The following is a 20,750-nucleotide window of genomic DNA, read 5'->3' on the forward strand; positions in this document are numbered from 1 at the left end:
CCCATGTATTAACTGAGTATAATACGCCAAGGTTTATTTACAATTCAAAATTAGGGGGGAAATATTGGGGCCTTATTTGTAATCAACAAAATAAACGTAGAAGATGAAAGGTGGGGTGAGAGGGGTTTGTGAAAGTGTTAAATTGGCTCCTTGGTTGCGTGGTGCTTTCCCTTGCTGTCAAGCCCCATTAAACCTGCAACACCACAGCGATATAGCGCCATCAATAACTGGCACACCGCTATCGATGTGAAGTGCAAAAAAAAAAAAGAGTAGAGGCAGGGACACATAAACAGGACAAACGGCCACATAAAGGCCTGCCGGCAGCCACATAAAATCCTGCCGCCGCAGAGTTCATGTGCGACACTTTCACTCACTCACACAGAAAAAACGCGCGCGCACGCGCACACACAAACACGCACGCACACACACACACACACGTGAATTAATGATGGATTTATAAATTACAACTATTTTTTATTTGACATTTGGTATAGATACGTATATAGGCAAAAAAAAAACAACAATGTTAAAATAATTGTCAGTGTTAATATGGGTTCGCCTACAATTGTAGCCTTAAAACAACCAACTTGACCAAGATAACAGGGCAAAAAATGTATATCATCGCCAAGTGGGTAAACCATAAAGATACAATAGATTTAAAATCAATTGCCGTTGACCGTTGCGTTAATACAGCGTTATTTGACATGATACTTTAATTCGAAGCTATCTGTGAAGAGGAACTACTGCTGCCAGAACTTTTGGTCTTCTGCCCCCTGGTGGCACTGGGGGGCCGCTGCACCCTCTGGCTGGAGCTCTCCCTCGTCTTCTCGCTATGGCCCGCTTTACTACGCACTGCTGACAGAAGGGGGAATCACGGAACCAGGTGAAAAGAAAACGTATTAGTTTAACGACACACACACACACACACACACACACACACACACACACACACACACACACACACACACACACACACACACACACACACACACACACACACACACACACACACACACACACACACACACACAAAGAAACTTTAAGTTGTGATTTTGCTTAATGTCTGTAGGCCCGGGCTGACTCATGAGCCTCTTCACAGAGGTTTTTTATAGAACAAACATAGTTGACGATCATGACACTAATTATTGGACTGCTCCGTTTACCACAGGGCCCGGGTAGTACACTAAACCAGAGAGAATAACACAGTGACCGGGACCTTTCACTAGGCTGAACCAGCAGTTAGTACAACCCAACATTAAACTTTGCATGGGTATACAGCCCAACATTAACATTGCATGGGTATTCAGGTGTTTCATCCATGTGTGTGAAAGTCCAGCAACAGGCAATGTGTGGTATCGTCAGCCTACCACACATTGACAGCTGGGTTCAGCTGGGTTCTTTCAAACGACAGTGTCCAAGTGAAAACGCTCAATTAACTTTAGAAAGGCTTTTAAAACTCAAAGTCTATAGCATATGTATATGACTGAAACAGCAGAACATCAACTTTTTTCGCAAAATTAAATGAATCAACCAATCATGCTATTATTTCCCCCTTATAGCCCTCGGTTAAGAAAGAATGACAAGTTAGTGAGTACAATGAGCATGCCCACCTGTTTATGAGGAAATGGTTAATCAACAAAATGCCATGGATACATCCCATACAACACACGAGCAAATGCACAAAGCCATGCATACACCGATTCTCCATGCTTTCTATCGCAATTATTGGGTGATGATAAATACACGAAACAGAGCATATTTGTGTTGAGACCGTCCGTCTACTGCTTTGCAACGACGGTGGGTTTGTATGGAGACGGCGACGGTGGAATGGAATAGACGCTAGCGCAAGCAGGAGAAAGAGAGCAGCTGAGGGGACCTTGAGAAGAGCTATTGTCTTGGGAGCCGTAGACCACGATCTTAGAGCCCAGCCGCGCGGCCCTGGGGCCTGATGCCGAGGACGCGGCTGCAGGAGGCTTAGAGCTCTTGCTAGGGACCAAAGTAGTGTCCTCTTCTTCAGGAAACAAGGGGAAATACATACATTCATTACACACCCACTGATATTCAGAAAAGGGGAATAGTAGGATTTGACCTACAGTATATATATATATATATATATATATATATATATATATATATATATATTAGGATGAGTCTATTACTTTATTTCCATCTCAAAGGTGGAAATTAAAGACAAAAGATAGTTTCTAATGTTGAAAACCATTTAATCATAATCCACCAATCCCATAACATGCTCATGTGAATTCCTGCTGCCCTGAACCTTAACGTTTGCAGGTCTTTCCTAGTATCTGAAACTCAGACTTCCACAACAAAATATAGCTTATTCTGGAAAATACAAATACGCAGTTCAATAGTTTTTTACTATTTTCCTAAAAAAATAATAATATGGTGTTAACCTATTCCAGGCCTTTATCCTCGTTATGCCAGTCTAAACTAGAAGAGCATTACTCTTCAAGAAAGAAGTGCTTGTGTTTTCAATGTTAAGCACTGAGGGAATGAACTGATGGCTGTTTATAAGTGTGTTAAGCCGAGCAGTGTACATAAACCAGCTCAAGGCCGTGCAGTAGCACTGTGAGAAGGCCGACTTGAAGCCTGCTTTGTGTCCTGCATACCGCAAAGCAGATGCTGTTCTACATTAATCGCATGACCTTTGTCTAGAAATGCATTTAAATCAGATGACTTTTAAGTCTGATATCTTTTAAGTTATTATTTTTCGTATCTCGATATAGCGTACATTAAGCTGTACATTATGTATTAAAGCTGACACTAAACTTTATTACAGGTATTGGAAGATATAATTCTCTACCATTCATAGTTTGCTTCGTCTGAATCTTTCCAACTGATAAACAATTTATGTTTCCTCAGTAACATCATATTATTCAAAAAGTCTAGAATTTTGGGGGCAAATAAGATATGCTTTACCACAACGACCAGTTGTGGCATGTACTACAAATAGATCACTATCACATCAAATAAAGAATTTGAAATAAATAGTCTATGTATGAACCCCGCTTTATTGGGATCACAGTGACCCTTGTGTACTGACCTCTGTGCTCCGTGGTCTGTGCTGTGGTGGTACCCGCTGGGTGTGACGCTTTGGACGCGTCTGCCGCGCAGGTGTCAACGATCCTCTGTCCCGCACACATGGCTTTCAATGTCTGAAACACCGCTTGTGGGGCAACATTCATCTTCAAGAGGTCCACTATGATCCTAGGACAAATTAATTTCAGAGAAATTTAGTTTAATCGTTCCAAACAGGGCTATATTCATCGACCATAAACACTGAAGCTGAGGTTAGTTTGAATAACTGTTCCTTACTTAAACACTTCTTGGTCCATCGTGATACCAGCTGCTTGGGTTAATTCAAACAGCTCGCTTTCCTCAGCATTAAGGATCTTCTTTTTCTTCATTGCATATTTTTGGACATTTCCAGATACTACGACTACAGGTGAATCGGGAGCCTGCGGTACCTGACTGGGCGGCTGGGGTTGTTGAGACATCATTCATGTAAACCTGGTATATTTCCTAAAAAAAAAATAGAACAGTGAGCATTATTTTTGATTGATAAAACATTCCAAAGATGTTCCGTTTCGTTGTGGTTCTTGGATGGGTTTACGTACATGCGAATATACTTTTTTTTTCCAAGAATAAAGAAGGCTTCAACTGTCTATCCGAAGTGTTAGCATCCTTATAAACAGTTTGATATTAATTGTAAAGTGACTAAAATGAAGTGTGGTTTAAGTGTTGACTGTGTCGAGTTTAAACAACGCATTGAGGAAAGTGGGCGCTTAAGATTCACGTCATCACGGTTACTAACGATAAAACACAAAGGAACACCGTCACGAGCAATATTTATTTTGAATTGGACAGGTGTAAAGGAAAAAAAGAACTAAGTTACTAACTACCCGAGTAATAGTTTAAATAATCATTTGATCCATTTGTGTTGGCAAATAGCAATCATGGACCTATTAAAGAATAACAATCCGTAATCCAAGAAAATTGTTCCTCGTGGGTCACCATATCAGGTGATTCAGGACCCAATAGTACCACATTGTTTATGCCTGTCTACGTGTTAGCAGACAGGTCTGAGTCTGATTCCCCGAGACGATATGGGCAAGATTTTACATATGAGCTTAACATTTATTTGAGATTCAAATCTATATTCCAAGAAAAACGTAATAAAGATCCATAACCTTGACCACCTATTTCTTTTTTAATTGATAACGACCGTTATCTTTCTTTTGACCTACCTCTGAACCACACGGATCAATATATTAATATAGATTTTTATTGATAATTAAATAGACTTTCGTTGAACCCACATGGTGCCTCGGGTCAGGAGATAAATAACAGCAACACCAACAGCTAGTGGGTCCACCCACGTGAAGGCTCTCCCAGCGTGGCCATCAGAAGATTAATTCCATAATGGAAGACTTAACCACAGATCTCAAAGCCTTCCTTCTGAACCAGCCATTTCTTCAACTGATCGATAATAAGAGGGTCAGTACACGAATTCGTCGTTTACAAATAAGGAAGAGCTAGCCAATTATTTCAGATAATTCTGCTAGCATACCATCTGTAGGAGCCCATACTGTGTGCCCTGAACGATAATAATATAGATGGCATCCCCCTTGATTGAAGAATAGCATTACTGAATTAAACTTAACCTCTCGCACATATTGTAATTTCAGGTCAAATGTACACTTAATGACCACGAGTTTCCCTGCGATCTAGCTGAACTACAAAGATTTATAAATGGGAAGAAATATCAGAAGTTGAGCTCTGTGTCGGAGTTCAACTACAGCCAGTATGAACCACACATCGTTCACAGCTCCAAACAACCGTAAGTACACAGTTTGGAAATAACTTTGGAGTTTGAATTATAGTTTCTATGTCTCAGCACATTGTATTTGTTGAACAAAGCCTTACGACGTAATTAAGCCATGCTTATCAGAAAATTAATACAACACTGCAAATAGCAAATGTTGTCGTTAATGGGTTGTTTTCTTTCCTGTTTCATTTGTTTTCCAGAATGCAGCTGTTTTGTAAACTGACTCTAAGGCACCTCAACCGGCAGCCTCACCACGTCCTCAAACATGTCAACGGGAAACGCTTCAAAAAAGCCCTTGGAAAATGTAAGTATCGCTGTATTGATCCTTACCGCTCCTAAACGGTAAACTGCATACAAAAATGTCGATTAGTATAAGCCTTTCTGTTGTACTCATCAGCAAATTATAGAATAAAATAAAGGCAGTAAAAGCTTTTAGGATACTTCCACACTTGGAACAAGGACAACATTACAATGGTTTGATCCCCCAGACCGGTATTTTCCTTTAACTACATTTTTCGCACTGCCCTTACATTTACCTTTTGCGATGTGAACACAGCTTTTTACAATCCTTCGAAGGAAAACCAAATGGAGAGGGGTTTACTCCAATGACTGCTATTTGTACTGATCCGTGTGTGTTATCCCAATAGATGAAGACTGTATGCGAGAGGGGATTGCATTTGTTCCAGCCAGACTACAAAACAAAAGGCCCAAAAACCACAACAAGGTTGAGGCAGAGGGACCTAGGCGGAGGGGGTCTAAACAGAAAAATGAAGTGTGGGAGCCATCCTCCAACGATGAAGAAGAGATCGACTCGGAAGACAGCATGAGTGACCTTTACCCCCGTAAGGGACACACACACGCACGCACGCACACACACGCGCGCTAATTTGGTGAAAATGGGCTGACAGTTAGTGACAGTTAGGTTCCTTTCAAAATGCAATGAATACCTTATTATTAATTTGTTTTCTTTCTCCATAGCAACTATGTTCTTGCAAGATAATCCAGAAGCTGAAATTAAGGTGGAGAAGGATGGGACTGGAGAGAAGAAGGAGGATGACTTTCAGACAGATGATGACAAAGAGGAGGAGAACATGGAGGTTGAAAGTGATCATCTGCAGAAACGCAAAAAGGTCAGTAGGTCTCTTCATCGGAATTCAGCCATGACGGTAATACATTCAGGGGCGAAAGTAGCTCAGGAGGTAGAGAGGGTTAACTGGTAACCGGAAGGTTGCTAGTTCGATCCCTGGCCCCTCTTAGCTGAGTGTCAAGGTGTCCCTAAGCAAGACGCCTCAGCCTAACTCCTCCTGACGACCTGGCTGTCGCCCTGTGTGGTCGCCACCGCTGCGGGAATGTGTGAATGAATGGTTGTAAGTCGCTTTGGATAAAAGCATCAGCAAAATCCCCTAAATGTAAATGTGTTCTGCTCTGGTATCACTTCCTGTTGATATTCTCGTTTCTCCGTTAGGCTCAGAGTGGTGGAGTCCACAAGAAATTCAAAAATAACAACTGGAAAAAAAAGAAGAGCACAGTACCTTGAAACGAAACTGTTTGGGCCGTGGCCAGATACTTTTGACTTCTTAGGATAATCACTTGGAAATCTGCATCGAATGGGACTGGCACAGACATTATGCCAGAACACTTGTGTCTGTAAAGAAGTAGTTTCTATACCCTTCACCAGTTCCATTCCCTTTGTTGGGTATTTTTGCTACAATCGACCAGGATTGTCCTGCTTATACACAGCAGTGGTTGCAGTAGTGAAAAAAGCTTGAGGCACTTGTTTGTTAAACATGGAACAGGTGTCTGTAATTGATTCGTAATGTTGCATGGTGTTTTTTTGAGTGTAGCTTCATGCAATAAATCTATTTTGCAATAAACAGTCTCTCTCATTGACTCAATTATATTATGGTACTAGTATCCAATATTACCTTTTTAATATTCGTTCTTTGATTGCTAAAAATGAAACGTATTGTTCCATGGGCTTGCTAGGTATATAGATAGATGGAGTTGGACCCCAACTGTTAAATACGTTTGGTGATTCTTGAAGGGCTCTGTTTAATTTAAACTATTGACATTGAAACGTGCATTTAAAACATAGGAGGAAGTACAACATTGTCTTTGGAACATTGGACCTTAAGCTTTTCCAGTAATGTTTTCACATTAATCCTTAATCTTTTACCCAACTTTTAGATTCATGGCAGAATTGTTCTTTATTGTTTGCAAAGTGATTCAATTTATCCTACAGGTTGTACCAGCAGCTGAAACCCATATTGCACTACATCGAGGGAAGGGATTCAGGTGAATATAACCTTACATTTCATTTCTTTGAAGTCCTGGGTGAATGAGGTGCGCAATCTGGACACACCAATTGTCTGCTCACCAGACAGTTGCATCTCAAAGATAGTTTTAGAATGGGTTTGGGGGCCTGTCCTGAAGACAAAATTATGCTATTGTGGCTGGACACGATCCATCATGAACAGGCCCAGCTTGATTTAGAAACGGATCCATGGTCAAATTTGCATTGATACAATGAAGTTATAAATATATGCTTCGTTTAAAGTAGAGTTTGGTCAAATGCATTTTGTAGAAACAGACTTTTTTTATCTCATGCAATGGGAACTTCCCAAATGTCTTATGTGATAGTATTTATGAATGATAGTTTTCCATTATATTGCTCTCTATAGGTAAATAGGTCGGAAGTAAAGTTCACAACATGGTTACAGGGTAGTCTCATCGCCCCCATCCATGTTTACAAACACAGAGACAAGTAAACAATCCCCCATGCCTCATGACAGCCCTGTGTCTCGGCCTACGTGGCATGCAGCGGCTGCAGCACCACTAGGGGGGCTGGAGGTAAACCGCGGGGCATTGTGGGGCGGAGGCGGCCTGCTCCAGAGAGCCCAGATCCTTGAGAGTAAATAACGGGGGCTACGGTGAACGCTGTTTGCAGAAGGAATTTACGGCTGTGTTTAGGCCTCGACAACTTTACAACATGGGGCAGGAGGACCTTATGAATACAGCCGAAGACGTGGCGGACCAGGTAACTGATTCCCGTCATGTCTATAACTATGAGCGGATATGAGCTAGCTAGCTGAATAACGGTGACTGCTGAAGAGTTGGCTGGACGCAGACCGATTGAAGAGACGTCGAGGCTCAGGACGCGGTTTGGTGTTCAAAAGTTAACGACAGCTTGTTGCAAATCAATCACACATATCGTTATCTCAAAGGTATGCACGTCAGGGCGTTACATGAGGTGTGTGGGTTGGGTATTACCTTATGCCTTTCTGCCCCTCACTGGGTCGGGAGTACCGTTCACCTATATGCGTGGCAAAGTAGAACGGCCAAGGTTCATGTTTGGTGGTTTACTGTGTGGTGTTCTGCTTACAGGTGAGATGGATCGACAGCTGTTCACTCTATGCTCCGAGCAGTCTTGTTCAGCTCCAGGGCTGACCATCAGAACCAGTAGTTCTTCTCCTTGTTGGTGTATTATGATCAAATCGATACCCCGCTATTCTGCGAATAGCGAAAGATTGACATTATTAAGAAGGTGTTTGACGTTTCCCCACAATGCCCCCTAACATGTGGCTTGGGTATAGGAATGTATTAATCAAATCAAAGTTTTTGTTTGCCTAACAGTTAACTAATTGAGGTATAACGCCAGATAGAACCGGTCTCTAGGAGAGGCGTCTGTTTGTCCTGACAGTCAGAGTACGATGGGCTCTAAGCTCGAGTAATGAACCTCAATAATCGTATGTAGTGTATGTAGTCTCCTAAAACGTGTTCGTACTGGTTGAACAAAACCTATTTCATGTTGCAGAGCATTAACCATTTCCCAATTCCCACTATATAAGTAAGCTGTGACTGTAGACAACATCTGTTCGTTAATTCAGTACAATTATCGGTTATGAATGAGCTGCCATTGTTTTTGTATATTTACAATAGGTTAAACGTCTTCCTTGGTTTTAGGGAATTGTATGTGCTGTTAAATGCATACTAATGCCCTTTGAAAGCTAATTCCCGAACAACAAGTTCAGCTCTTAGCCGATTGCAACATTTCAGCATGGCCTATTTCTATCAGTCGTTACACCCATATGCATTTTCCTCATTGGCCCGTGGTCCTCCATTCATATTCCACTGCTCTCGAAAGTGGGAGTTGGGGCTGCCTGATAGGCTAGGATAGTTTGTCAATGCTGATGTGGCCTTCTAAGTAGGAGGGCCTGAGCAGGTTATTGTTTGGTGTTTTGTTCTGAAGTTTCAATTACACTGGCTTCTATAATCTGATACAGCCAAGCCTAATCCATTTGCCTAGTTTGGGTCATTCGTAGACTTGTGCTCATATTTTGCCATGATCATCCAGGCCAAGACAAGCTTGAATTGTTGCACAACGGCTGCTGGCTAAGAGGCACACTGAAAGCCGGTCGGTAAAATGCTCTTAATCTGAATTTGATTTCTCATACAATAGTCCCATATATAGGCTCATTCACACTTTTATAGTATATAGTTATGATCAAACACCATTGATTGTGAACAAATCTTGGTGACCCTTTTAAAAAGTACCTAAAACCACGGTACTCTCTTGCTTCGGTTGTTTCTTGTGCTGCTGCATATTGAGGCTTCACAATTTTTTCACTTGCATCCGATAATCTTTTTAGCTGACGGCATGCTTCTACTGTCTTTCTGTCTTCCAGTTTCTGCGTGTAACCAAACAGTACCTGCCGCACCTTGCCCGCCTGTGTCTCATCAGCACCTTCCTGGAGGACGGCATCCGCATGTGGTTCCAGTGGAATGAGCAGCGGGACTACATCGAGGCTACCTGGAGTTGTGGCTACTTCCTGGCCACTTGCTTTGTCTTGATCAACCTCATAGGACAGCTGGGTGAGTAGAATGCCAGGCGGGTACATGGCCATGGAGGGCTGGCCCCGTGGTTCCCACAACAGACCGTACCACATTTTATGTGTGAATGTTTCCCTTCTTCCTTTCAATGCTGCTTTTCCCAGGACCTTGTAGTTGCTCTGGGTACTACAGTGCCACCAACAGATAGCTCTCGCAATGTGCATAATTTTAAATAACTCAACAGACCAACATGAAGACCAATAAATAATGGTTTTATTCCATAACAACTGGCCAGGCTTGGTGGGGTAATATTTATTTTGGGTTCTCTGAGGGTGCACTCACACTAGGCCCATCTGGCCGTGGCCGTTTTCACACCTAACCGTGCTCAAATCTGCCAGTGTGAGTGTGGCCAGTCTGGCCAGGCCAGGCCAATTTGGCCACTTGGGAGAGGTGTGCTGCTACGGTACGGGCCGCTACGGTACAGATGCAAATGAGCCGACACGCGCACACGCACGGCTACGCAACCTGAGCTGGATGACGTATAGTCCATGCAACGACCACGGACATAATAAAGGCGACGAGCCTTCTTTCCCATTAAACGGTAAACATCGCGTCAAGCGGTTCAACTGTTGGTGTGTTCTCTGTGTTGCTGTCCATTGTTGTTAAAACTCTGAATGGCGGCAGACTTTATTATGGTCCATGCAGCGGACGCTTGGTGATGACGTGTTACGACGTGATGACGTATGTACAACAAGAGCCTACCTTGGCCAGGCCACAGTTGCGACCGTGAACGGCCACGGTCAGATGGCCTAGTGTGAGTGCAGGCCAGAGAACAATGGGGCCATTTGAGCACGGTTAGGTGTGAAAACGGCCAACGGCCACGGCCAGATGGCCTAGTGTGAGTGCACCCTGAGACGCTGGCTTCGTACACTTTTAAGTAAATAGAGGGGTGAACTCAATGCCACCTGATATGATGCACTGCTATCGCCCTTTAGACGTCACTTCTTTCAACAGACAACTTTAAGAGTTAAGTGAATAGAAAGTACACTGTAGAAAAGTGCTCATAAACACAGCCCTTGCTTTTAATGTGAAGAACTGGATACTTGTGTATCAAGTATTTCTTTGGAAACGGATATTTATATCTGCACTTTCAGATAAGACCCTGTTTCAAACTGGCACCTTCAGTAATCTGATCACTTCTGACAAGCTAAAAATACAGTTGAGAACCAACCCAGACCAGCTAGGTCAACAAACCCACATTCAGTCCAACACTCGATCAGACTCCCATAGGACCACTCTTCTTTTGCTGTTATGGAGTCACACTTGAATGTGCTGGCGGTGCTTTATGAAGGTGACAATAGGGGAACTTGATTTTCTTCATAGTACTACAGCCAGTTTTTGTGCTTTGATTTACAGTGATAGCATCATCAGGAAACTGGTAGCCTGGTCCTACCAGACTCTCGTACTTCATTTAATTTGCACATAGAGTCTGGACCTACTCAATTGACAAACGTTAACTCACTTGAAGGCGGGTCTGTTGAAGTTTAAAACTATTGGATCTGACCAGCGCCACTCTGTATCTGCCATAACCAATCGCAAACGTTTGGCCGGGAATCGCGTTGCGTGCAGGCTGTAAACAAACCAAACACCCTGCGTAAAGATGTCCGTCAACAGAGCTGACTTTAACATCATTGATCTCAGCCACTCTCTCTGTTCGCTGATTGGACACAGAAAATTTAGATCTAGAAAACCCACTAACATACCGCAGACCCAGACCTAGTACTGAAGGAAAATTCAAATTGAGCTGAAGTACTTAGGCGGGCGGAGCCAGGTTAGGAAACTGGGTCATGAAATGTAGTTCATCATGATCTGTCCCTACCACATGGGGGAACAAGTCCTCCATTGTGGAGACCTATAAACTGTAGACATGTGTGTGTATTCTTTAGCAAAACGTTTTCACTAGCTCATGTTACGGTACATTTGCATGGATTTACTTTAGTACAACCTTTTACTTCTATTTCACTGTATCCATTCAAAATGGTGGAGTATCACCTATCCCCAAGCCTTCCCATAATGCCTTCAGATGTTTGAGCCTATTATGTGTTGTAAGCTAAAAGCATTATTGTGACACAGCCTTGTTCATTGGACATCATCAACCCTATACCTTCCTCTGTCTGCTTCTACAGGTGGCTGTGTTCTTATCCTCAGTAGAAACTTTGTGCAATACGCCTGCTTTGGATTATTTAGCATCATAGCACTACAGGTAAGATGAAGATTAGTATTGGCAAATGCGTACATACAAAATTCATGCCAAAATTCAGAGCAAAAATTGTAATTTGTTATTCAATCTTCTTTTGTACCCCAGACTGTTGCATATAGCATTTTATGGGATCTCAAATTTTTGATGAGGTAAGTTTTTTACTAACTAAGTTCATTGCAAAGCCTTGTATATAAATCTAATATTGTTTTTATAAGAATATTTTGCATTGATCAGTGCATTAATTTGTTTCCACATAACCACTCCTGCATATTTACATTAGGTAAAGAACCAAACAGCCTTTGTATACAAGCTGGCACATATCTCCTCTCCTGTTGTCTGACTATCTGGTGGGACATGTCCCTTGACTTGTCGTTCAGGAACCTAGCACTAGGGGGCGGCCTGCTCCTACTGCTGGCGGAGTCTCGTTCGGAAGGGAAGAGCATGTTTGCGGGAGTGCCTTCCATGGGGGAGAGCTCCCCGAAGCAGTACATGCAGCTGGGAGGCCGAGTGCTGCTGGTGCTCATGTTCATGACTCTGCTGCACTTTGATGCCAATTTCTTCTCTGTGAGTATTAGCCTCCCACATTCACACCAAAAACACAGCGTAGCTTAGCTTATAACCAGTTATTAGTCTACTTGAATGTACCTGCGTCCTGGTAGAAGACTAAAATTCGTGAAGATATTATACATTCACCGTGGAATGAGGGACCTGAAAGGAGCAGATCATAATAAGTGTTGTGAGGACATTTGGGACTGCTTACGATGACGTCTCTGAAAAGGCTCCATTAGGGAGAACCTTTCAAGAGGTTAATCGAATTTCGATTGAGATTTTAGCGACAAACGATCAAAAAACGAATATAATCGAACAGCTGGATACATATCTGTACATTATTTTAATTTTGAACATTTCCTTTTTGAACATTTTGTGTTTTTTCTTTAAGGCAAAAATACAAAGGTCTCAGTTACTAAATGTTTTTGGGAGAGACATTCTGAATAAATGGATCATATTTTCAAACTCAAAAACAATCTTGACCAAAATAATCGTGACTATGATTTTGTCCATAATCGAGCAGCCCTAGGATTCCTCATTACACCAATTATGGTACTTGGGTGTACGTGAGCAATGGTAATAGCCTTATCTATCTTCACTAGTTCAGTCTACTAGGGCCCATGTACTAGGGGTGTAACGATACATGTATTCGTATTGAGCCGAATCAGTACGGACGGTTCGGTGCATGGATTTACACGTAGAACACACGGTAAAGAATTAAATAAAACTGGCATGCAAATTAATTAATGTAATGCAGAACTAATGTTGCAGAACTAATGTTAGATACGCGAGTTCTTCAGGGACAACTAATGGCGCGTTTCCACCGGAGGGTGCGGGTCGAATCAGTGCGGCACAGATCGTGTTTCCACCGCCACGGGTGGGCGTGACCCGGACTGAGCCGCATTGAGCCGTACTCGTCTCGCTGTACTCCTCCGTTGGGGTACTGAGACGCGTGAAAGGGTGCCGGCAAGTTCGAGCTACACACGCTGTCCGTTGATTGGTCAACAGAATCGCACTTCCCTGGAATAATAACAAACACACTATCCGTGAGGTGTTTTTGGAACATGGCGAAAGCTTCGTTTATTGAAGAACATGTCGCACAAAAGTTTGTCGTACTTCTTGGTGTCATATATTGATATTTTTTCATTGTGCGCGTTCATCTTTTTCCTTGGATTTATTAGCAGGCTACACTCTGTCGGGCTGCTATGAGGTCACAATGCTAACGTATCTGCTGCAGCTATCGCCATCCGGTTTAAACCCCCCCCCCCCCCCCCCCCCCGCCATAAGGGTACTGTCGGCGATCGAAACGCGAGCCATAACTGAGCTGCTCCGATCCGCACCTTCACTACTCCACCATGCGCCATAAGGGTACTGTCGGCGGTTGAAACGCGGGCCGTAACTGAGCTGCGCCAAAGCGCACCTTCACTACTCCACCAAGCCACACCGAACCGACCCACACCCTCCGGTGGAAATGCGCTAATTCTGTGTACTTTGCACTTCCATAAATAAGGCATGCTGCATTTTCAGTTTTATAACTGATTGTCTTATTTTGTTAACAAGTTACGGATGGAGTCTGGAGATGATGTGGGGTACTTATTGTTTACAGCAGATAACACAGTTCAGGCTGTTGCAGCTAGCTCAGGGGAGACTGTACGGCCATCAAAGTAAGACTGTATGACACTAGGTGGTATAACCTGAGACGTGCACAACAAATAAGAATTGCCTTTTTTGTTTTTTCTTTTCCCTTCATTGTACCGATCTCGTACTGAACCGTGATGTCCTAACCGAGGAATGAACCAAACCGTGACTTCAGTTTACCGTTACACCCCTACCATGTACAGATAGCAGACCCATAATCTGGACCTTTTTTTCGTTTAGGGTTGATTGAAGTCTATATTTGGTAAAAAGCTGTCGCACTACTAGGAAAGCCTCTGTTTTTGCGGGTTTGACTTTCCTTAAGGGTTTCACCTTATGAGGTGATAAACTTTCTTAAGCAATCCTGAACCAAAAACTGAATAATAGCTTGAATCAAGGTGGGGTTCTATGATTTCAAACACTGGATATAACTTTTGAGCTTTGATCTTTGGGGAGAATGAAAAGGTGGTGTTTAGGTAGAAATTAGAGTAGAATGTATCTACAAGAGCATTGGTGTCGGTGGAAGATCCACACAAGTAACATTTTCTCAAACATTTCTTAAAGATCCCATGCCATTCTATTTATGGATGCTTTAATATAGGTATTAGTGGGCCACAAACACAGTATTCAAAGACGTCCCCGAAATTCAGCCGTGGTGCAGAGTTAGTCACTCCGAAACAGTCGCACATTGAGCTTCCCCCAAACGCGCTGTTTCGGTGGGCGTGTCAAGGCAGGTCAAGGAGGGGGTGGGGGTGTGGCCCTGAGCAGCTTGTAGCCACAGTACCATGCGCTCTGTATACGGTGGGCGTGTCAAGGAGGGGGGTGGGGGTGTGGCCCTAAGCAGCTTGTAGCCACTGACAGTACCATGCGCTCTGTTTACGGTGGATGTATCGCAATGGCTCGTAGAAACCCATATTATACATAGATATCTATCATATAATATATAATATATATTATCACCTGGCCCTGAGCAGCTTGTAGCCACGGTACCATGCGCTCTGTTTACGGTGGATGTATCGCAATGGCTCTTAGAAACCCATATTATACATAGATATCTATATCATATAATATATAATATATATTATCACGGCCAAAAGCTGTGTGAGCCTCCAGACGATAGGTTATTATGAATCTCAAACGACCGCGTCTACTTCAGATTGATGTGGAAGTGGAAGAACCAGAGACGTCGGAGAACCCGATTAAGTCCTTTGTGATTCATTATATTGTCTGGACGCGCACACAGCTTTTGGCCGTGATAATATGTATTATTTGATATAGATATCTATGTATTATATGATATTATTTAGATATAGAGCTCCAGGACTGTAACGCAAGTGTTGTACACTTCCTTGTTATTTGGATAACCGTTCTGCTGTTGGTGTGATGGCGCATAACACGTCGGACTCTCGTCTCTGGTATTTCTACAACGAGACTCGTAGTGGGGGTTATCTCAGCCATGGTTGAGAATGAATTGGGGGAAAGGAACTTTGGCTTTGACTCCCTGAAGTAGGCTACATGAACCACGACATGGAGGAGAAAGGAATTGTTGGCCGCGAATGTATCCCGCTTGAGCCCTGCTTCCCGCCGCCTCGGCAGCGGTCAGCGCTAATCACCGCCTCCTGAAGCCGAGGCGGTGGTCCATCGGCAGCGAGGCTCCGGCGGGAGACGACCGCGGTCAACAATCCCTTTCTCCTCCATGTCGTGGTTCATGACTTCAGGGAGTCAAAGCCAAAGTTCCTTTCCCCCAATTCATTCTCAACCATGGCTGAGATAACCCCCACTACGAGTCTAGTTGGAGAAATACCAGAGACGAGAGTCCGACGTGTGTACAACACTTGCGTTACAGTCCTGGAGCTCTATATCTAAATAATATCATATAATACATAGATATCTATATCAAATAATACATATTATCACGGCCAAAAGCTGTGTGCACGTCCAGACGATATAATGAATCACAAAGGACTTCGTCGGGTTCTCCGACGTCTCTGGTTCTTCCACTTCCACATCAATCTGTAGTAGACAGTTCCGTGCGCTGCCTGCTGCCTGCTGCCGGCGCGAGGCACCACCGCCCGGCTGCCGGGCGGCGGTGGTGCCTCGCGGCAACCGGCGGCAGGCAGCATGTCGCAGTTCATGTAGTTCGATGTCGTTCTGCCATTGCATTCAAAATTCTGTAACTAGCCTGTTACTAGGAACTAAGCAACTACCGTACACGTATTAGCATTTAGCACTAGCTCAATCACGACTCCTTCAGAATTCTTGTGGGTGGTTACGAACCAACCAAGTGGGCAGGACCATGAATAATAATTTGACAACGCTACGTCACAGTGTCACCTTATCCAGATCGGCTAATTTCTTCTGCCTTTTTCCTTTCATTGCCTATTGCATTCAGCAGACAAACTGCATAGATTTCAAACTTACCACAGCTCACAAACTTATTCAGACCTATGTTATTTAACAAACAATAGGAAAAATGTGATTTTAATGGCATGGGCTCTTTAAGTTCCAACGCAGCGGAGCTTTTTGTTGCACTCTGAAATAAAACTACTTATGATCGTTTATTGACGCCTCCGCCAGTGTTGCCAGATCGGGACAGATTTCCCGCCCTATCTGTCAATACTGGCAATCCCCATGACGGCAGAGGGAGGGTTATTTTCATTTTGAAATAATCGTTATTATAATGTTTAATTAAACAATATATATTACTTATTAGAATATTACAAATTCTAATCTTATAGACTACAATAATGATATAGTTTTTCTCCTTTTCGGATGGGGTAAAAACTTAACCCCGGCTTCAGTCCTCGGCGGTTAGTATATCCAATCACACAGCAACTATCTGGCAGATCCTTGATTAGGTTGCTAAAGAATGTTGTTCGTTGTAGAAAGCCAGTCGTCGTGACGTCAAGTGCAAAGTATGAATTGCTAATTGGCTTGCTGGTTATTGCAATTATTCCCTAGATTTTTTTAGTGCTGGACCTCTCCATATTTGCCCGAGTAAACATGTTGCATGATGGCTGGGATCTGTAAGCGTGTAATTGGCAAATTACTTTTCCTTGTTAAAATATTTCTTGAACGAAACAGGCAACAAGGTGTTACTGTGCTGGGCCCCCTGTAGTGGCAGCTTTTCAGTGGCCGCTTCTGAGAGCGGATAAATCCGGACAACGCACGTCTTAATGTATAGATTGATTGATTGATTGATTGATTTGTTCCCTTCTTACTCAAAATACAAACAAAGATGTCTCTATCGCTTTCACACGGTTGAAAATTACGTAATTGTAAACCATAATTCATCCATCCTATTAAACCATATTTCATGAACTCAAATATTATAATTATTTCAATGGCATTTCGTCAGTCTTAATCACTCAAATTAATTCGCAAATGTAAATATCAAAACGGCTTCCTAGAAGTTCTGCTATAACACAGTAGGACTGCTGGACCAGAAGTTCTGCTATAACACAGTAGGACTGCTGGACCAAAAGTTCCGCTATAAGCAAGTAAGACTGCCGGACCAGAAGACCCTCGTTTCCACAGAGTGGTTCGGTGCAGCTCAGTCGGCTTATATTGGTGTTTCCATTGCCAAAAGTTTGGCAGGGACCCAAAATAAGCGCGCTGAGCCGCTCCTATTTTCAGGACTCTTCCGTTCGGGGACCAAGCGGTCTGAAAGGGTGCCGAAAAGGGGGAGCATCATAACATCAGGGATGCAAACTTGTCACCTTTCGGCGAAATTCGCCGTTTTTGTTCCGAAAAAGGTCATTTGTGTGATTCATGGAGATCTGCAATAAAAATATTTCGGGGGGGGGGGGGGCGTCGTCCAAGTAATCGGCGAACGCAAGCTGTCATAAATATTTATTCCAAGCTTGTTCGTTTGGCCAACCCGTGTAAACATGTCATCTTCGGGTCTGTAGCTGCCTTGATTCCGTACTAGACAGGAGTGACGTTGGTACGCTTCAAAAACGTCAGGCTTTCTAACGTAGGCTAACGTGCTAATGAGAACATTTGTTTGACCGGCTGCCGGTTATATCCGTGTGGTTAATTTGCAGTTGCGGTGTTGTCAGCTTACTGTTACATTAAACTGCAATCAGAAAATGCGGTTATATGCTATAGACCCTATAGTGTCTGTGGTGTAAAGGCTGGGACGAATTAAAAAATATAAATACACTTTATGTTGAAACTATAGACCGTCCCGATTCCCATTGAAACGAATGGCGCGGTGATTATTCTTCAAAACGAGATCTGTTAAATTGTGAAAAATAAATCAAACTGTAATCAGACAACACGGTTATATGCTATAGACCCTAGAGTATCTGTGGTATAAAGGCTGAGACGAATTTCTAATTATAAATATGTACAATCCATAACGTTAGCTCTCTGGCTCATAGCTCAGCGGACTAGAATACCTCCTAGAACCATTGCCTGTAGGCCGGAAACGGAAATGGGGGCTGTTTACGTTTGGTTGTAGTCTTTTCGCTCGGTTCTCCGACTCAACAGTAGGGCTAGAACCGAGCGAAAAGACTACAACCAAATTTGAACTACAACGAAACTAGTTCCCTTTCCGCTTCCGGCCAACGAGCAATGAGTCTTCCAACAGAAATCAATGGGATTTACAAAATGCGCTAAATGTACAATAAAACACGATAGAAACTGTATTTCGCTACGATGCTTGATTCAACCACTCTATTTCATCCTAGACAAATCACGAAGTGGGCTCGATGTTCAAAATACCGAAAAAAAAGAATAGCTCACAGCAACATTTTGAAAAAAAACAACTATGAACTAGTTCGTTTTTTGGAACTGTGAACTTAGTTCAAATCTTTGAATTATGAACGCTGAACTGAACTAGTTCATTTTAAAATTTGTGAACTGAACTTTGAACTAGTTCACGTAGAAAGTGAACTATCACAACACTGTGTGTGTGTATGTATATGTATATATATATATTATATATATATATATATATATATATATATATATATATATATATATATATATATATATATATATATATATATATATATATATATTCCGCGAGGAGGTTTGGGTCCTTGTCACCTTTTTCATCCCTGATGAGTTTGCACCCCTGAACATACGCCGTCCGTTGATTGGTCGACAGAATCATCACTTCCGTAACAACGGCGTAAACTTTGTTTATTGAAGAAAAGTTGGCCATATCCCAAGAAGAAAGATTAGGATCTGCTGGTTGTCCTCCATTGTTGCTCTTAGTTTAATGTTTCGCTTTCTTCTTTTTCATCGAGTATATTCAGGCTACACTGTGTCGCACTGCTATGATGTCATGATGCTTACGTAGCTGCCGTGGCTATCACCGTCCAGCGAAAACCACACGCAACCATAAGGGTACTGTCGGCGGTGGAAAGATTTAGCTTAACCAAGCTTCCCCGATCCGATCCAAGCCGGGGCGCTGGGTAGAAACGGCCGGGTCCCAGATTTTCACCTGACTATTCCCTAACCAAGGTGCACACCGTCCTCCTGTCTCCCTGCAGATCCTGCAGAACATGGTGGGCACGGCCCTGATCGTCCTGGTGGCGGTGGGCTTCAAGACCAAGCTGGCTGCACTGACCCTGGTGGTGTGGCTGCTGGCCATCAACGTGTACTTCAACGCCTTCTGGACCATCCCTGCCTACAAGCCAATGCACGACTTCCTGAAGTATGACTTCTTCCAGACCACCTCGGTGGTAGGGGGGCTGCTGCTGGTGGTGGCACTGGGCCCGGGCGGGGTCTCAATGGATGAGAAGAAGAAGGAGTGGTAGTCCTACCAGCAGCAGTAGAAGTCATACTAGTAGCAAGCAAAGGGGGGGAGGGGGGCAAGGGGAGAGGATTAACCACCACTCACTGCCCTCCGCTCCCAACCACCACCACCCACTTCCAACTACCACATGGACTGAAATGCCCCCCCCCCCCCCCCCCTCCTCATCCCCCTTCACAGGGTACAGACTTTTTTTTTCTTTTTCTTTACGTTTTTCTTTATTCATATTTTTACGAGCATATCCTGAACGGCTGTCTCCACCCTGGATCTGAGTTCTACTGCAGTGATCCCGAATTCGTGAGCCCAATCCGTATTTATGCCCACCATTTCTAACAGCTGGCCAGAGTAAAGATCCATTTAAAAAGGTTGTTTATTTAATCATTTGTCAAAGTGCAAGTTGTCTAACTTTGGATGAAGCAGTTTAGAAGAGCGAGGAATAAAGAAACCTTGTTGTATGTCAGAGTGAATATGACATTGTGTTCTGTGAAGGTTGTTCTATGACCTGCCATTGCTAAATTGTGTATTTGTGAATAAAACGGGCAAAGAAAAGAGTAGACATTGGTTTGTTCAATATTTTGATGGTTTGTAGGCTCCTGCGCGAGGTATCGTCGGCACCTTTTTACTGGGGCACATGCCCCAGTAAAAGTCTTCAGTGCCCCAGTAAAATTCCAGTGGTCATTATTAAATTAATCTGCAGTAGCACCGCTCTCACTATGGAACCGGCAGCATTCATCAAGCGCATCTCCTGCTGCCTCGGTAGTACTGAGTCGAGCCTGCCACTTACCAGCCAATCAAAAAAAGAAAGGTGCTACATAATAGCCAATCTTACCCAGATACTACTGTATCTGGGTAAGATTTAA

The 20,750-nt window shown here is 43.2% G+C and overlaps 3 protein-coding genes across 5 annotated transcripts; 2 read left to right on the plus strand and 1 right to left on the minus strand.

Annotated features, from left to right (window-relative positions):
- Positions 1 to 444: 444 nt before the first annotated feature.
- On the minus strand, positions 445 to 8,218 carry mzt2b (mitotic spindle organizing protein 2B). 2 transcript variants are annotated; one of them, XM_056587915.1, is made up of 5 exons: positions 8,120 to 8,218; positions 3,337 to 3,543; positions 3,065 to 3,228; positions 1,877 to 2,011; positions 445 to 852 (listed from the first exon to the last, which is right to left on the minus strand). In XM_056587915.1, the coding sequence occupies exons 2-5, from the start codon at positions 3,519 to 3,521 to the stop codon at positions 713 to 715; spliced, it is 624 nt and encodes a 207-aa protein (XP_056443890.1). In that variant the 5' UTR covers positions 3,522 to 3,543; positions 8,120 to 8,218; the 3' UTR covers positions 445 to 712. The 2 variants fall into 2 exon arrangements, with proteins under 2 accessions (XP_056443890.1, XP_056443889.1); XM_056587914.1 differs by lacking the exon at positions 8,120 to 8,218 and adding an exon at positions 3,639 to 4,029 and having other exon boundaries at positions 446 to 852.
- Positions 4,038 to 6,446, plus strand: surf2 (surfeit 2). Its single transcript, XM_056587913.1, has 6 exons — positions 4,038 to 4,518; positions 4,710 to 4,861; positions 5,050 to 5,153; positions 5,497 to 5,691; positions 5,828 to 5,979; positions 6,315 to 6,446. The coding sequence occupies exons 1-6, from the start codon at positions 4,444 to 4,446 to the stop codon at positions 6,384 to 6,386; spliced, it is 750 nt and encodes a 249-aa protein (XP_056443888.1). The 5' UTR covers positions 4,038 to 4,443; the 3' UTR covers positions 6,387 to 6,446.
- surf4 (surfeit 4) lies at positions 7,709 to 20,444 on the plus strand. 2 transcript variants are annotated; one of them, XM_056587910.1, is made up of 6 exons: positions 7,709 to 7,886; positions 9,535 to 9,721; positions 11,866 to 11,942; positions 12,045 to 12,088; positions 12,317 to 12,503; positions 19,628 to 20,444. In XM_056587910.1, the coding sequence occupies exons 1-6, from the start codon at positions 7,839 to 7,841 to the stop codon at positions 19,892 to 19,894; spliced, it is 810 nt and encodes a 269-aa protein (XP_056443885.1). In that variant the 5' UTR covers positions 7,709 to 7,838; the 3' UTR covers positions 19,895 to 20,444. The 2 variants fall into 2 exon arrangements, with proteins under 2 accessions (XP_056443885.1, XP_056443886.1); XM_056587911.1 differs by lacking the exon at positions 7,709 to 7,886 and adding an exon at positions 7,961 to 8,073.
- Positions 20,445 to 20,750: the final 306 nt, after the last annotated feature.

This window comes from Gadus chalcogrammus, chromosome 4 (genome assembly GCF_026213295.1).
Source record: "Gadus chalcogrammus isolate NIFS_2021 chromosome 4, NIFS_Gcha_1.0, whole genome shotgun sequence".
NCBI classification, from domain to species: Eukaryota; Metazoa; Chordata; class Actinopteri; order Gadiformes; family Gadidae; genus Gadus; species Gadus chalcogrammus.

Bases quoted from the DNA above. Each gene is read 5' to 3' on its own strand.
- mzt2b (XM_056587915.1), bottom strand. From the start codon at position 3,521: ATGATGTCTCAACAACCCCAGCCGCCCAGTCAGGTACCGCAGGCTCCC. The intron at 3,229-3,336 runs GTAAGGAACAGT...AATTTGTCCTAG, and splicing joins ATGGACCAAGAAGTGTTTAA to GATCATAGTGGACCTCTTGA. The intron at 2,012-3,064 runs GTCAGTACACAA...TGTTTCCTGAAG, and splicing joins ACAGACCACGGAGCACAGAG to AAGAGGACACTACTTTGGTC.
- surf2 (XM_056587913.1), top strand. From the start codon at position 4,444: ATGGAAGACTTAACCACAGATCTCAAAGCCTTCCTTCTGAACCAGCCA. The intron at 4,862-5,049 runs GTAAGTACACAG...TTTGTTTTCCAG, and splicing joins GTTCACAGCTCCAAACAACC to AATGCAGCTGTTTTGTAAAC. The intron at 5,154-5,496 runs GTAAGTATCGCT...TTATCCCAATAG, and splicing joins CAAAAAAGCCCTTGGAAAAT to ATGAAGACTGTATGCGAGAG.
- surf4 (XM_056587910.1), top strand. From the start codon at position 7,839: ATGGGGCAGGAGGACCTTATGAATACAGCCGAAGACGTGGCGGACCAG. The intron at 7,887-9,534 runs GTAACTGATTCC...TCTGTCTTCCAG, and splicing joins CCGAAGACGTGGCGGACCAG to TTTCTGCGTGTAACCAAACA. The intron at 9,722-11,865 runs GTGAGTAGAATG...CTGCTTCTACAG, and splicing joins CAACCTCATAGGACAGCTGG to GTGGCTGTGTTCTTATCCTC.